Source organism: Vigna radiata, chromosome 7 (genome assembly GCF_000741045.1).
Source record: "Vigna radiata var. radiata cultivar VC1973A chromosome 7, Vradiata_ver6, whole genome shotgun sequence".
NCBI lineage: Eukaryota > Viridiplantae > Streptophyta > Magnoliopsida > Fabales > Fabaceae > Vigna > Vigna radiata.
The window spans coordinates 3,431,848-3,444,826 of record NC_028357.1 but is presented as its reverse complement, the minus strand read 5'-3'; the positions used below and the strand labels follow the sequence as shown (position 1 = coordinate 3,444,826).

At 30.6% G+C, this 12,979-nt stretch overlaps 1 protein-coding gene across 1 annotated transcript; it reads left to right on the top strand.

Annotated features, from left to right (window-relative positions):
* Positions 1–8,213: 8,213 nt before the first annotated feature.
* On the top strand, positions 8,214–11,427 carry LOC106765951 (protein PIN-LIKES 7). Its single transcript, XM_014650713.2, has 10 exons — positions 8,214–8,494; positions 8,671–8,750; positions 9,119–9,243; positions 9,498–9,619; positions 9,701–9,871; positions 10,159–10,278; positions 10,363–10,463; positions 10,607–10,659; positions 10,758–10,943; positions 11,068–11,427. The coding sequence occupies exons 1-10, from the start codon at positions 8,357–8,359 to the stop codon at positions 11,190–11,192; spliced, it is 1,221 nt and encodes a 406-aa protein (XP_014506199.1). The 5' UTR covers positions 8,214–8,356; the 3' UTR covers positions 11,193–11,427.
* Positions 11,428–12,979: the final 1,552 nt, after the last annotated feature.

The following is a 12,979-nucleotide window of genomic DNA, read 5'->3' as shown; positions in this document are numbered from 1 at the left end:
AGGACTAAAACCAGAGTTTCCTAAAGTTGAAGGACTAAATTGTACCATAGTTTGAAAGAGGGACTAAAACCAAAATCGCCCCAAAGTATAGGGACTAAAAACATATTTAACCCTAAATTAAATTAAATATAAATTAAAATTTAATTTTTGTTTCGGTTGAATTGGTCTGAGGGTCAATCGTCCTTCTTTGTTTTGTTCTCTTTTGATCTTAAATCCTTACTGAGAATGCCATTCACTCCGATAGGTTGTTGACCTGCAGAAAACACTCTGACGCTCAAGTTAGATATGTTTCATAAAGATATCTATATTTTATTACAATAGAAGAGGATGATTGTACCTAGACATCAGAATCAATTGTATATTTATAGAGTCTATGGCAGGAAAGCCTATTGATTAACTCATTTTACCGTATATTTTGTAAGGAGTAAGACAATCTGACCTATTAATACCTTTTAATTGTCCATAAATCACAATTAATTTGGATCAGTATACTTCATATAATACAATTTTAATTAAATTTAACTTTATAAAATATAAATTAATGTTAAATTTAATTAAATTTAACTTAATAAAATAAAAATTATATTTTTATTTTTATTTTTTACGGATAGCAGATATATACGGGTACGGATAATATAATATTCGCATTCGACCAATTTATAAGCCAATATTAAAATATCCTCTATTCACGAATTTTGGATAGTAAATATATGCGAATATCAACTACATGTCATGGAGTGGACTTTTTTGCAATCCTTATCATCAACCATAGCAATACAGCACACAAAAAAATTGCCATAGCATGTAATGAAATGATTTATCATAACATTAATTATAAGTAAATAAGCGATTTTCATAAAAACGCGCTGCTTCATAAGAAAAATATTTTACAATTCTACACATATTTTGCAGCTAATTGAAATAGTTATTTGGAAGAGAAAATTAAATTTTCTCATACAAAAAGTGGTTGAAATATTTGATTGTACGATAAGTAAATTAAATTTTAATTGTACAAATTTTCAGTTAAACATTTCAGTAGGATTTTAACTATTTATGTAAACATAGATTAATTTCAATTAATAAAAAAAATATAAAGATATGGATAAATTAATTCTAAAATATAAGACGACCTTTTAAAATTAACTTTATATTTAATATACAAGACTTTTTAGAAATGAAAAACATAACTTTTCTATTAATTAAAATTTATATATCTATATCTATATCTATATATATATATATATATATATATATATATATATATATATATATATATATATATATATATATATATATATNATATATATATATATATATATATATATATATATATATATATATATATATATATATATATATATATATATATAGATATAGATATAGATATATAAATTTTAATTAATAGAAAAGTTATGTTTTTCATTTCTAAAAAGTCTTGTATATTAAATAAGGCATGTGCCGGTGGTGGATGGTTTATCCCTTCATCGCTATCTTCTGCTCTGTCGTTCGTTTTCAATTTTATTCCAGTCGCTTTCATTTAAATAATAATAATAATAATAATAATAATAATAATAATTATTATTATTATTATTATTATTACACGCTATCTATTATAAATATTAAAATTTATATTCCAGACCAAGGGAGAGAAAATATTTAAGAAACTAAAGGCATTTCAAATTAGTCACAAATAAGAACCATGTTCATGTTAAATATTAATATTATTTTGCATTAAATATTAAATTTTATACTTAGCTAACACTATTTAGTGAAAGCACATAAACATAATGCATGTTGTTTCGGTTGGAAGGTCTGAGACTGTTGATTTTCCCAATACCATTTCACTGCCACTGACATTCTGCGTAGTATTCTGTCATAGTTCTTTTCCTTGATGTCGATTTGGGTGACCTGCAAGAAACACTTCGATGTTCAAGTCAGATAGGTTTCAAGAAGGTCAGAGTAAATGTATTTTCGAACAAAAGTGTCTTTACCTGGTCATCAACACTGTATTTATAGAAGTTATTCTCAGTAATCAACATTAACTGCTCTTCAATACCGAATATCTTATTTTCTTTTACGTAATATTCGTTCACTAAAGCTAATTATGTTGTTCCTGATGCCATTAAGTCAAAACTTAACATACATACTATATCAGTGACACAATTAAAACTATAGTCCAACTTCCCTTACCTTACTCAAATCCTACACAGCTCACAAGAAACAGACAGAAACTTGCATCGCAAGGAAACTCAGCAGAAACCTACAACTCATTGATTGGTGATAGAAAAGAGCTCTTAATTGAGCTAAGAATTGAAGAGGTGAACTACTAATCACATGCAAATAGAACCGTTGCATGATCACAGTCCAAAAACGAAAGGAAGAAAAGGGAGAACGACTTACCGACTCAAATCAAGAAATTGATCGATCTAGATTGCTATCCTTGACGCCAGGATCGTCTAGGCACCTCCTAATCGTCAAACCGACAGTCTAAGAATGAGAAATCTTAGAGAGATGTCAGAGAACTCTGAGGAATAGTGTTCCAGAGAGATGAAGTGTTCTTAAAGTAATGAGACGCGTTTATAAAATTTCTATTTATATTATGAAATTATTTTAAAGTAAAATAATCAATTTCATTATTTTAATACACTTATCTACTCTAATACTTTATTTTCTATGTTCTTACAAGACCAAAATCAATCGTAAAAATAAAACTAAAACGATAGTCTATTCTTTTTTATATATTCAACAAATTAAATGTGATAAAAATGAAAAATTAAAGTTTTCTTTGTTTTGGGTTAGAAAGTCTAAGTATCTCAATCTTTTATTTTGTCATTAGGGTATTTAACTTGAACTTTCTTAAGTGATTGCTTTTATTCTACTAACATGACAATATAAATTAAGGATATATTTGTTATAATTTAAATTTATTTTGTTAAATTAACCTAAGGATGCATACATATTTATGGACATGATATTTGAACAATTTTTTTAATAATTTTTTAATAACAGATTATGTGTCATTATTTTATTGATTCGTATATTTAAAACAGATCAATCACAAACTATGATTAAGTAAACTGTTGTTGAAAAAAGTTGTTAAAAATATTTATTTTGTAATAGTACTTTTTCCTTTTTCATTCTGGTGAAGTCAACTCTGAAAATTTCAAAGACTGATTTATATCATTAAAGAATACTGAATACATATTTATTACATTTGTGGACCAAACTTTCTTTTGACTGCTACAGGTGAAAGCCATGGCCGATTCAGTCATTTCATTGGAATTGAACATAAAAACATTTAATTTACAGAAAAACCATTTATAGACAGTTCAAATTGAGAATAATGAATCATGACGATTCATGAAGACATTGAATTGTATATAAAAACAAAACTCTCACAATTTTGCTTTCAAAAAAGATGTCTCTAATAATTGACGCACATATCTTTTACTAAACTTACTATATTCATATTATGTACTTTTTTAAAATAAATTGAATTATATATTAAACATTTAACATTACTCCATATAAGAAAATATATTATGTATGAATACATCATTATGCTGATTTACCTTTTGATATGATTTTTTTTTTACTTCTCTCCCATAATATTAAAATAAATATTGTTCACTTCTTTTAATTTTAAAATAAATAAATAGATATATTTCTCATATTTATAGTAAAATGCAGAAACATTTTACTTCTTAGATAATATTTTATTTTTTCTGCGTATAATAACAAAATATTTGAGTCTTTTATATTTTATAGTAAATTATATTATAGATATTAAGGTTATTAGAAGTGTTTATGATAATTCAATCAAACTATGTAAACCTTTGTCCTCGTTTTTTTTTTTAATTTTCTTTTTCTTTTTCTAATTGACGTCTTTCTTTCCTTCCACTCTCTTAAAATTTATGATATTTATTCGCATTTCGTTCATAAATACATCCTATCATATCATGTAGAAATTAATGACTTGTAAGTCTTTTTTTACTACCTCAAAATTTAATTTGTAGTAAGTCTTTTTTTTTAATATTAGTAACTCAATTATTTTTGTTTTATTCTATTTTATCTGCAATTAAAAATTTCACTAGTTGTCACTTGAGGAAAATTGTTCTTTCAACTAATTCATCCGTTGCTATAACTTTCGAATTATTTGATTATGTTTCTCTAGGTTCCTAAAAGTGCTTGTACATTCTACACTCCCTTTTAGTGCTTGGGAACACAAGAGTTAATTCGTTGTTGAATTTTAATTTTGACGTATAGTTGGTTTTAAAATTATTAATATTACATCTCGAAGTTTGAAATGAATTCGATGGTGTTGGTATTTAACTTGAATTTGGCTTTATATAAGTTACACGTCTAACACTATAAAAAAAATATAATACTCCTATTATCTTGGATTCCTACAAGTATTAAACACACATGGTTATATGCTTATATGGATAAGAGAAGCATATATAATCATACAAGTAGTTACAGTCCCTTTATTTAAAGGTTTTTCAAAATACATAAATTATAAAAAAAAAGTATTCATAACATGAAAACTAAATGACTACTTTATGTTTATATCCTTTAAACCAAAGAACAAAACTGCAAGCATTGTCTTTAACCTACTTACTAATATGACGATTACCTGTAGTCATCTGCTCACATCAATAAAAACAATCATCGTAAAAAGAAACACAAACAATCAACAATAAAGGAAAGTAAACTAATAAAAATTTTAGTATACATAAACATTTATATAAATATTTATAACAATAATAATCTAACAAATCAAGCTAGACAAACAAAAATCCACATATCATAAAACATTTATCATCCGTATACTTATATATAATTTAGACTCAATTATCCGGATTTATGTATCCGTTTGGACTCTGTAAGTTTTACCTTGTCATGCAAAATAAAATTCTCAAGTGTTACAATTACAATAATAGTATCTAATTTTTCTCTTTCATTACGAGGTGATTTTACTTAGAAACTGAAAGAAAATTAATCAATGGCCCCAAGAACAACTATATGAACCTCCTTCCCACTTCATCACTTAGACTCCCTCCTTTACATGAGTCCAAGAGTCTAGTAAAGTATAAGAATAACTTCTAAAATGAGTGTCCTTGGTAAATGTATAACATTAGACTCACATGCCATATTCCTTCTCAGGAACCATATGATCATACAATTCATCTACAACATTCAATCAACATATCACATTTCATTAACCTGAGAACACTTCCTTGAATTATTCACCTCCATCACTTAATTTCCTTTTCAAACAAGACATCCTTGAAATATGTAGACTCATCTAATAAGCACATATACTCGCTCAGCGAGTAGCCCATGGAGGTTCACTCATCCAATGATTGAATGTCTCCCTAAGTGAGTCCAACACTGGTACCAAATTCAGAATAATTCACCTAACGAGAACACACACAATTAATGAGGCTCCCTTCCCTTGACTTTGTCAAACTCGAGTTTAGTGAGAATCTACTATCCGATCGAGTAGGCCTCCCTTGACTCTCTTCCAAACTTAATTTTGGTAGTCGTCCACAAGGGTGGGGTTTGCCAAGTAAGTCTACGTAATGCAGACAATAAGATCCTACAGTTTAACCATGCTAGCCAAACCAAAAATTCATCTCATGCTTCTTTCAATTCACAAACATATCAAATTCCATGTAGAACTCATAATCTCAGCCAAAAATTCACATTCACAAACAATTTATCATGCACTCAAAGAGTAAAACTCATAATATGCATATTTGCACCCTTAAAGAACCCAAAATTTCCTTTCATCATTTAATCTTAGGGCAAACATCTCAATTTAACATTCCATCATTGTCTAATTACAAAACAAGACAATTAAAAAAACAAAATCCAAACATAAATTTAGTTAAAATTAGCTTTCCTTGCTTAAGAGAAACTCCCTTTATCTCTTTGTTGCTCCTTAAAGTTCTATACCACATAGAATTACCTAAATAGCACGAAAGTATGATTAGAATTCTAAATATAACATCATGATTAAATAATTACATAGATTCACCAAGAGTAACCTTGAGTCACACACATCACCCTAAGGCTCACATGCACCCCGACAACTCTAATGATGTTGACAAACTCGCGATCTACATTTGTGATGGTGGCTTTGGTTCGCTATTCAAACAGAGCTTCGAATGTTGGTCCTCAAATGATGTTGTTCCAGCATGGTGGTGAGACTCGATGGCGTGATGTTGAAATGTTGGCACTGTTCATGGTTTGACAAATTTGGGATTGGTGAAAGGAAGGTTGAAGATGATAACGTGACAACATCTCATTGATTCAACTTGTGTGTTAGGATTATGCCATGTGGTAGTCTTTGGTTGGATAGATTTTGAAAGTGTGGGTTGCCATATGGCATTTTCTAGCTAGGCATGAATTTCCTAAGTGGTAAGAGATGTGAAAATTAATAGACAAATAAAGAGTGTAGAGATAGGTTTTTATTTGAACCCTCTAAAAAAGGGAAGTATATAAGTAGAAGTAAGAGTGCACTCAGCTCATTAAATATTTAATGTCACACCTTAAATGAATTAATATTTAACCTCAACTACATCAATACACAGTACAATCAATATTCAAAAATATTTTATGCTACTAAAATACAATTTTTAATATATTTTTATTTCACATGCTCAAAAAGCTTAATTATCACAATCCTTAATTAAATTAATCTTTTAAACACGAAAAATTAATTAAAAATCCAAAATTAAGCATTAAATGAGATATGCGTACTCTATCTCTCACCTTATCTTCTCCATCATCTTCTAAATAGCGTCACACTTATGATTTTGAATTGTGAGCTATTGTCGAAAAGTTTTTGAATCACGCAATCTATAACTAACGTATAATGTTGTTTGAATGAATTTTGGATTATGAATTCTTAATGCATTTTTAAATCTATAATTACATTTCAGATTGTATAACAAAATATATTTAAAAAATAGAACATATTTGAATTGTACAATGTATATTAATATATTGCTTTTACAATCTATATGTATTTTCAATAATATAATAAATTTTGAATTGTATCCATAATGTATTTTTTTATTTTGGAAAAATCAATTTATTATATTGTGTTTTTTTATTATAAATTATGTAAGAGGTGGTGCAACCAAAAGTATTGATAGTCAGAAACTTATGGCATCAATAAGAGATTGTGAACAAGTTGTTTGCAGTATTAGAAATGACATAATGAGCAAGATGAATTCATTACCTTCATATCATTCTTCATTAGTGAGTTCACTAATCATGTTGCGTTAAAAATGGACAGAAGAAGTTTTACGAGAGTAACGTAACAAATTAAACCTACTTGTGTGGTTGATGTGGTCAAAATAACTAGAAAATGAATGAAAAGAAGAAAGATACATCAAATTTGAAACTAAACTAATCTAACTATGTTTAGAAAACATGCTTGAGGCAACGCGCAAATAACGATGCATCTAACGCTACTCATTTGAACAACTCAACACTGATTGCTCGACAGACTCTTCTCCTACCTTTCTCTCTGTCTCTCTTCTCAAACTCATTTGTTCTTCTTTTCAAACAAGTTCTTAATATCTCTTTGATTCACAGGTTTAATAATACAGCAACTCTTCCTTCGACTTCTATGCATCACATCTCAGCAATGGATTATATATATAGTCTTATCTGAATATATTTATATGAAAACGTAATAGAATTGTGACAGTCTTAATTTCTCGTACTCTCATTGGATTAAAAATATGTTACGAACAGGTTTGAAAAATATGTTACACATTAATTGCTGCTGCTGCTTTTCAACGGATTGGTTTCATCGGCAGGATGAAAACACTTGGTCAGTAATTCCTTTTCTATTTGAACCTGTGCCTGTTGTGACTGAAATCAAAATGTGGAAAGTGGTCCCTTTTCTACTAAGCATTTACTTTTAAAAAGAGAAAATTGTACTAACACTTACACAGTTTTCAATTTTGTAGGCTTTTTTCTTGAAGTGGCTGTCTTACTCCTGTCACAGGTTATGTGTGCCATTGTTTCTCTCATACCCTGTAAGTTAACAAAAAATTGCTAAATGTCACTGTTTTCCTCGTATACTAAAAATTGATGTTACCTTCATGGTTGGCCCTTGCTGTTGACACTGGTCAAAATATGAACTTAGCCTCCTCGTTTAGTGTCATTCTTTTTCTGGACTGCTTCTTGATTATCACTGTATCGTGTGTTTATGTTTATTGTGTTTTTTAAGATATATCTTCTATTAATCCTAGATGATAGAACTGAATGAGAGAGGAAAAGAGTAACATTGAACAAGAGAAGGAGCTCAGAACAATATAGGCAAAAGATAGAGATGGGGTTTTGGGAACTGTTGGAGGTGGCTTCTTCGCCAGTTATTGAAGTCCTACTTATCAGTGCAGTAGGAGTTTTTATGGCAACAGAAAATTGTAATAATCTTCTTTCACCAGACTTTAGAAAATCCTTGAACAAGGTAAGAGACCATCTGAATTGAATATCAATGAGGTTTGAATTAAAAATTGTGATGAATACTTATTTGTGCAATGCTCTTCCATCCTATTTTTCCTTAGTGAACAAATCATGGACAAACTCTGCTTCATTCTTATCCAAACATTTTTTTTTCTTTGATTTTGTGTACCCTTTGAGCAGGTTGTCTTCATTGCGTTCACTCCTTCACTTATATTTGCCAGTTTTGCCAAGAAAGTTTCTCTTGACGAATTGATATTATGGTACACCATGACTAATTCTTTTGCTTTTATATATTCTGCATGCTGTGTTTTTTGTTCACTCTTGATTCGCAACGGAAAGCCTAAGAAATTATTCTCTAAATAGGAAGAAGATAGTTCTCAGCTAGAGTTTAAACAGGGCCTTCTCCTATCGACACCACAAACAAAGCATATAGCACAAGTTGACTATGATTTTGTTATCTTTGTCTCCAATAATCGCAATGAGACCATTTATGTATATTTGAAAAAACACAAGATAAAAAAATGAAAAGAGAAAGGGTATATATACAATCGTGTCCGCAAAAGAGGAATGGTTCTTTTTGTTTGTTTATGCTAAAAGTTAACCATGTCTTGTTTAATCATTAATGCAGGTGGTTTATGCCCGTTAACATTGGACTTACCTTCTTAATTGGAGGGATTCTGGGATGGATAATTGTAAAAGTACTGAAACCAAACTTGAAACTGCAAGGGCTTATTATTGCTTCTTGTTCAACAGGTACCATAGCATCAAAGTTGTCGTACAGTCGGCAAGAGTAAAATTTGGAAGGAATGGTGAGGAAGTTGTGAGAATTAGCAATGTGCCCTAGCCATGGATGCATGTTTTTTTTTTTTCTGTTCTCACCAATGGTTCCATTTTTCACTCCTACCAAACAGTCATATAATTGTGTTACCAACCCTTTATCTAAAGCCTCTCTTATAAATTAACAAAAACAAAAAAAGCTCACATTTAAATGGTGCATCTTTGATCAGGAAACATGGGTAATCTTCCTATTGTAATTATCCCTGCTATCTGCAATGAAAAGGGAGGTCCATTTGGTGAACTTGATGATTGCCGAAAGAGGGCTCTCTCTTATTCTTTTTGCTCTTTGGCGGTGATGCATCCATTTTTACCCTTGATTTGCTTTCAGCATCTCAACATTGTATCTGACATTAGCATCTTTTATTAATTGTAGCTTGGTGGTGTCTTCATCTGGACCTTTACTTACCAACTAATGCGAAACACATCCTTGAGATATAAAGCATTTGAGGCTGCCGAGATCTTAAAGATGCCCAACAAAGGCCTAGATGCTGATGAAGAAACTGGCTTTCTCAAACGAAATGCCGGAGACTCAGAAAATCAAATTGTAAAATCATGAAGTAGTATACATCATTGCTATGTTTGTGTAGGAAGGAAATGAAAATATTGGCATGAAAACATTTTATTAAACATAATATGAGAGTGCTGAAAGTGGTCCTATATATTCTTGACCAAATAACAATGAGTGAGCATAAAAAATCTTTCTATCCACTCCTTTGTGCTGCAATATAACTTTGTACAATCCTTTTTCTCAAACTCAAGTTGGTATCAGTATGTATGAAAATTCTCAACAATTTTCCGGATTATAAAATGAATCCAATTCCAAATGTGCAGCTTGTAGACCAATGTGCGTCCACTGTGTCAATGAATAGTGAAACATCTTTATGGCATAGAATGACGGAAACTGTTGGTCATGTCCTGAAAGAACTAATGTCACCCCCAACAATTGCTACGGTGAGTTTTTCATTCCCTTTTTATTGCTGTCAACTTTGTTGCTTAGTCTTTAAATGATCCTGAGAAATTTACCTCCATGATCAGTTTTTTGGTTTTCTCTTTGGTGGGGTTGAATGGCTAAGGAATCTAATAATAGGACGCGAAGCTCCACTACGAGTGATCCTAGACTCCATTCAATTACTAGGGTATATGCTTTTTCTCTCATAAAACCAATGGTCCAATATTATACAGTGTTGCATGTTACCCAATTTTGTTTACTGTACAAGCATTTCGTCGGTGTCTATAATTTTCCAACACTTGTTCATTTGGACTAAGTTTATTCTTTCAGGGATGGTACAATTCCTTGTATCACTGTTTTGCTTGGAGGCAACCTTACACAAGGTATATCAAATTAACTTCAGTACAAATACTATCACCAGCATATTTTACACATCTTAGCTGAAGTTAGTTTTTCAATTTTATGTGCACCAAAATTATAGGCATGCAGTCATCAAGTGTCCAACCCTTGGTCGTGATTTGCATCATCATAGCTCGACTAGTCTTGCTACCTGCCATTGGATTTTTTGTTGTTAGAGGGGCTGCAAATTTTGGTCTGCTCCCATTGGACCCTTTGTTTCAGTATGTGCTAGTGATTCAGTATGCCTTGCCACCTGCAATGAACATCAGTGAGTGATTCATTCATTCAACACAAATATACTTCTTTTAACCTCTTTTAATGACTTAGATCTTGTTTAGGTTAACTTCTACGTAAAGTTTGGTTTATGTTACAACGAGATTATACTTGTGCAGGCACCATGGCGCAGCTATTTGATGTAGGCACTGAAGAGTCTTCAGTTATTATCTTGTGGACATATGGTGCTGCAACTATTGCTCTCACTCTCTGGTCAACATACCTCATATGGATATTTTCTTAACATTAAGATGAGCGATGGCTTTAATATCCAACCAAAAACATCGAAGGAGATGACATTCTCTACAGAACCATGATTAATAGTTGTATACAGCTGAGAAAATTGTGCAGTAAGTTCCTTTCAGCTATTTGGTTTCAGTGGTAGCTGTTCATGAAGGATGGCATTTTGCATGATATTTACGTTCTAGAATGAACTACACCATAAACTATTTATGAAAGAAGTTAGCAGGTAGGGTAAAGATTCGGGTCATGATAAGGATTAGTGTGAAGTGGATACAAGCGTTTAGGTTTCTTCTCCAAACAAGTGTCTATTTATTCGTACCAAGTATTAGTGGTAAAAGATGTAGAAAATGATTCTATGGTGTAAAACTGCTTTATGTTATTATATTTGAGTCATTCTTTTACTGAATTTCAAGTAAATTGCATCAACTTTCTTAGCATTTTGTACAATATAACTTTTTTCAATAAATCGTGATTTTTGTAAATCATATATAGTGAGAATTGTGATTTTGTAAGAATGCTGGTTGGTTATACATTTTCTAAAAGTATTTAGGAGAGTTTAATGCATAGTGTTTCTATAAAAAAAAAAAAAACGTTTAATTATCAATAGCATTGCAAATGATTTAATAAGGTTAATGTGATATTTTTATAGGGCTAACTTTTCAAAACTTGAAAAACTTACGTAAAAAAAAAACATTATGTAACACATTCTTGAAAACGCGTTCTTAAGAATATCATGTTTCAATTTAAAATGAAACCAAACATAAAAAATAAATTTTTTTGCATTAATTAATAAACTTTGTTTCTGAGTTCGTTAATTTACTTTAATTGTGGATAACAGATCTAAGATTTTTAAATTTTTTAAAAAAATATTATATAAACTGTGAGACCCTTTAAAATATACTTCTAGATGTGCTAGGTTAAGTTATAAATAGGAGTCTATTTAGAAAGCTATGTGAAAAAAAAATGGTTCTCTCCCTCAATTTTCTTCCTAGGTCTTTGGATTTCCTCCCCTTGATATCTCATTTGTATCTCATATGTCATTCGATTAAAGTCTATTGTTAGAATTACCGGGAAGAGCTCTTCAACTCTATCCAATTAAAATAGCAAATAAAGTAATTTTCTTTTTTTTTTTATCTTTTTTCTAGATTCAAAGTTGCGTTTTTCAGTTTATTTGGGGTTGCTGAGTTGCATGTGGCTCAACTTTACTCCAATCCTGTTGAATAAAACAAAAATGATGAATATGCATTGTCTGCCACCATCCAAAAAGCACCACCCACTCCAATGATGAATATGCATTGTCTGNCACCATCNAAAAAGCACCACCCACTCCTTGACAAAGCTCCGTAAAATGCTCCAAGCCACCAATCATGTTTCTTGTCCTTTTTCTTCCCTCATTCATTATAAATGAATGAAGAATGGCAACANCAATTAAGATACAGAGAGCATAACCACCGAGAATCAAAACCGGTGAAGAAAGAAGCTAAGAGCCACGGTGAGGAAGGAGAAAAATAGAGAGAGTCTATTTTCATGAGTGTGTGAAATAGAAAATATTTTGTATACCATCCGAGAGGGTGAGATTTATTGAGAGATCCTCAGAGAGTGAGAGAGACACTGTAATCCTATTTTCATAGTGGAGATATTTTTGGACTAGGTCCCGTGGTTTTTTCCGAGAGGATTTTCCACGTTAAAATTTCCGGTGTTATTTTCTTCACACTTTCATTTTACGCTTTCTATTTCTACGCTTCCGCATAGTGCCCATTTTGGGGTTCACAGAGGAGGGAACAAGTA

Coding starts and splice junctions, on each gene's coding strand:
- LOC106765951 (XM_014650713.2), top strand. CDS start 8,357: ATGGGGTTTTGGGAACTGTTGGAGGTGGCTTCTTCGCCAGTTATTGAA. Junction 9,872..10,158: donor GAGACTCAGAAAATCAAATT/GTAAAATCATGA, acceptor CCAAATGTGCAG/CTTGTAGACCAATGTGCGTC. Junction 10,944..11,067: donor GCCACCTGCAATGAACATCA/GTGAGTGATTCA, acceptor ATACTTGTGCAG/GCACCATGGCGCAGCTATTT.